Source organism: Notothenia coriiceps, unplaced genomic scaffold (assembly GCF_000735185.1).
Source record: "Notothenia coriiceps isolate Sejong01 unplaced genomic scaffold, NC01 NC01_scaffold00035026, whole genome shotgun sequence".
NCBI classification, from domain to species: Eukaryota; Metazoa; Chordata; class Actinopteri; order Perciformes; family Nototheniidae; genus Notothenia; species Notothenia coriiceps.
This window is the reverse complement of record NW_011367727.1, coordinates 1-3,288: the sequence shown is the minus strand read 5'-3', so window position 1 is coordinate 3,288 and position 3,288 is coordinate 1. Positions and strand designations below refer to the sequence as shown.

General features: G+C 41.9%; 1 protein-coding gene across 1 annotated transcript; it reads left to right on the top strand.

Annotated features, from left to right (window-relative positions):
* Nucleotides 1-329: 329 nt before the first annotated feature.
* LOC104962584 (FYVE, RhoGEF and PH domain-containing protein 1-like) lies at nucleotides 330-2,807 on the top strand (the record flags this gene model as incomplete). Its single annotated transcript, XM_010791033.1, has 3 exons — nucleotides 330-855; nucleotides 2,097-2,243; nucleotides 2,715-2,807. Coding segments are annotated over exons 1-3 (243 nt in total), but the record flags the coding sequence as incomplete, so codon positions are not given.
* Between the last annotated feature and the right edge of the window lie 481 nt (nucleotides 2,808-3,288).

The window sequence follows — 3,288 nt, the reverse complement described above, 5'->3', positions numbered from 1 at the left end:
CACAGTCTATTTCAAACTGAACCTTTACTTTATATTCCTTAAACAGTTTCCAAAAAGAACGGTGGAAGACAGAGAAAATGCACTCGACATGCTCGTATTCAATTTTTACAACAACAGGAAGCAGTTAGAGGAAGAGACATACATGCACTTCAAAATAAAAGCATTTCTTGTAAAACGTACCTTTTAACTTATATCAAGAAATCAAATTTCTTTACTGCCTTAAATAACAACTTACAACATTTCATTTGTATTGGGCAGAAATGGTTTGAAATAAGAACTTGTTGATTTAGTTGATCATGATTTTTCAAGTTTAATAAACAACCATTTGCTGATAAAATAGCGGACGGATCCAGTGAGTAAGAGACGGCTAACGGGATCATAACACAACCGTCTCTTCTCTGCGAGCTTTTTCAGAGTTCAGGCGTGTTTTTCTCATGAGGTTGTTTTTGCCCTTTCTGCCGACGCACCTAATTTCTGAGTATGTGCTATAAAGGAGAGCAAATTGGCCATAACTGCAACCACTAATGCTCACACGCACGCACGCACACACGCACACACACTTCTTCACACACACTTTACCTCCATGCCAGATTTCAGCATCCTGGGGGTGAAAACTGTGACCGCCAAAGGGAGGGGAAATTCTTGTGGACCGACTGACAGAGCGAGCTGAAACATTTAAAAAATATCCGAGAGCTGCACAGCTTCATCCAGGAATGTGTAAAAGTGAACAGAATAAAGTATAACGTGTGTGTGTGTTTCTGTCACTAATGTGAGCATGTGAACTTTATTTTCTCAGAGTCTCTGGAGCTGATCGCCACCGCAGCAGAACACTCCAACGCCGCCATCAGGAAGATGGTGAGACACACACACACACACACACACACACACACAGTTTGTCATTATCTCGACCTCATCTTTAATTAAACTCTGATTACACTCCTTAACTGTTAACTCACAGCTGCTGCTCCTTCATGTGGGTTTGACTTCGTCACATTTCTCATCACCAACTTCTCCTCTGGAGAGCTGAAGGGAGAGTGTTTTGAGGTGGGGCTCGACGGCAGTGGTTCTCAACTGGTCAGGCCTCGGGACCACTTTTTCCTTAGTCAATAGATTGCGACCCGAAATTTTGAACCACTCAAATCTATTCAACAAAATCGTGCAGTAATACTCTTTTCAGCATTATTAATTAAAGTGAAGTACAGTGCATATATCCCTTCACAGAACTCCGGTACTTCCAGTCCAACGCCGACTACATGCACAGCGTTAGAAAATCGGGCCTTCAAAATAAAAGTTTGACTTTTTCCCGAAAAAAAAAAAAAAAGACTCCAATTTTTTTTGGTTCTTCATCACACATCCCGACCCACTCGAAACGGGTCCGCGACCCACCAGTTGAGAACCACTGCTCTACAGGGTTCTTCACCAAATCAGCGTAATACTACCTGCAGTAGATGCAGTTTGGAGCAAAAGACAGGAGTACCAGCAGGAAGCTTTATACAATGTTTTGCTAACGGGATCTGAAGCAGTTATACAGTCATTTGACCTCACAGAACATTGGAGTCACTCGCCTGCTTTGATCCATTAGTTAGTTATTTTGTGACTTTTAAAAGGTTAGTTTACGTCAACAACAAGGCAGCACTAAACTCCTGTCAGATAAAACTGGTTTTTTTCTATGGAGTGTAGTGGTTTTGAAAAGAGCGTGGATAACGTCTGACAGCGAAGTGAAGTGGTGGAAATATGATGTACATTTCAAATAAACATATTGATGTTTTGGTTATATTTCCACAGCAGTACACTGCTTAGTGTTCTCCTGTGCACACTGACTGTGGCAGCTTTTGCTCAACAATGGGTTAAAAACTTGGAAAACTAAACCATAATTTTCCCTCATATTCTTTTATTTGTATTTCTTTCTTCTTTGCTGCAAATTATTATACAAACAACTCGGGTTATCATCGATTGTTACAAGATAAAAACTCCTGTGTCCCTGTGCAGTCTCTCATTTAATTTGATCTTTTTATTTCCGTTTCACTTTAATATGGACAAACTGAGAATAGTCAGTCTCACATATCACCTCATACCTGGTTCTGTTTCTGCCTCAGGAGCGGATGAGGAAGCTGCTGAAAGTGTACGAGCTGCTGGGAGGAGAAGAAGACATCGTTAACCCGACTAACGAGCTCATCAAAGAAGGACACATCCTCAAACTGTCCAACAAGAACGGCACCACGCAGGACCGATACCTCATCCTGGTACTTCCTATTTTACTCCTACCTTTTTTACTAAAGGCATCTTCCTTTTATTGCTATTCGACCAGACACTCATAGATATCAGTATTTTTCTTATACATATTATGTTAACACTGGAGCAAACTCCCAGAAACATTCAGGTCCGCTGCAACTCTGACTACTTTTAAATCCAGACTAAAGACTTTCTTTTTGCCGCTGCTTTTAATTGAACTATTCACATCTTAAACTGCACTGTAACCTTTATTCACGTACCTGTGTTGTTCATGTTTTATGATCTTTGCTTTTTAATGTTTCTAATGTGTTTTATGCTCTTAATGTCTTTCACTTTTGTAAAGCCTTGAGTTGCCTTGTGTTGAAAAGTGCTCTATGCCTTGTTTTCTCTGGCACAAGAATGTCCTTTGTGATTTATAAAGTTGTATTTTACCTTATTATAATGTGATTTAACTGAGTGATGCCTGTCTTGTCTCTGTGCAGTTTAACGACAGGTTGCTGTACTGCGTCCCCAAGCTGCGTCTGATTGGTCAGAAGTACGGCGTCCGTGCTCGCATCGATGTGGACGGGATGGAGGTGAGACACATCTTTAAGTTGATCGAACTCAGTGGAGCTCTGACTATAAACCTGAAGCTGATTTAACCGGTCTGTCTCTCTCTCTCTCTCTCTCTGTCTGTCTCTCTCTCTCTCTCTCTCTCTCTCTCTCTCTCTCTCTCTCTCTCTCTCTCTCTCTCTCTCTCTCTCTCTCTCTCTCTCTCTCTCTCTCTCTCTCTCTCTCTCTGTCTCTCTCTCTCTCTCTCTCTCTCTCTCTCTCTGTCTCTCTGTCTCTGTCTCTGTCTCTCTCTGTCCCTCTCTGTTTCTCTCTCTCTCTCTCTCTCTCTCTCTCTCTCTCTCTCTCTCTCTCTCTCTCTCTCTCTCTCTCTCTCTCTCTCTCTCTCTCTCTCTCTCTCTCTGTCTGTCTCTCTCTCTCTCTGTCTCTCTCTCTGTCTCTCTGTCTCTCTCTCTGTCTCTCTCTCTCTGTCTCTCTCTCTCTGTCTCTCTCTCTGTCTCTCTGTCT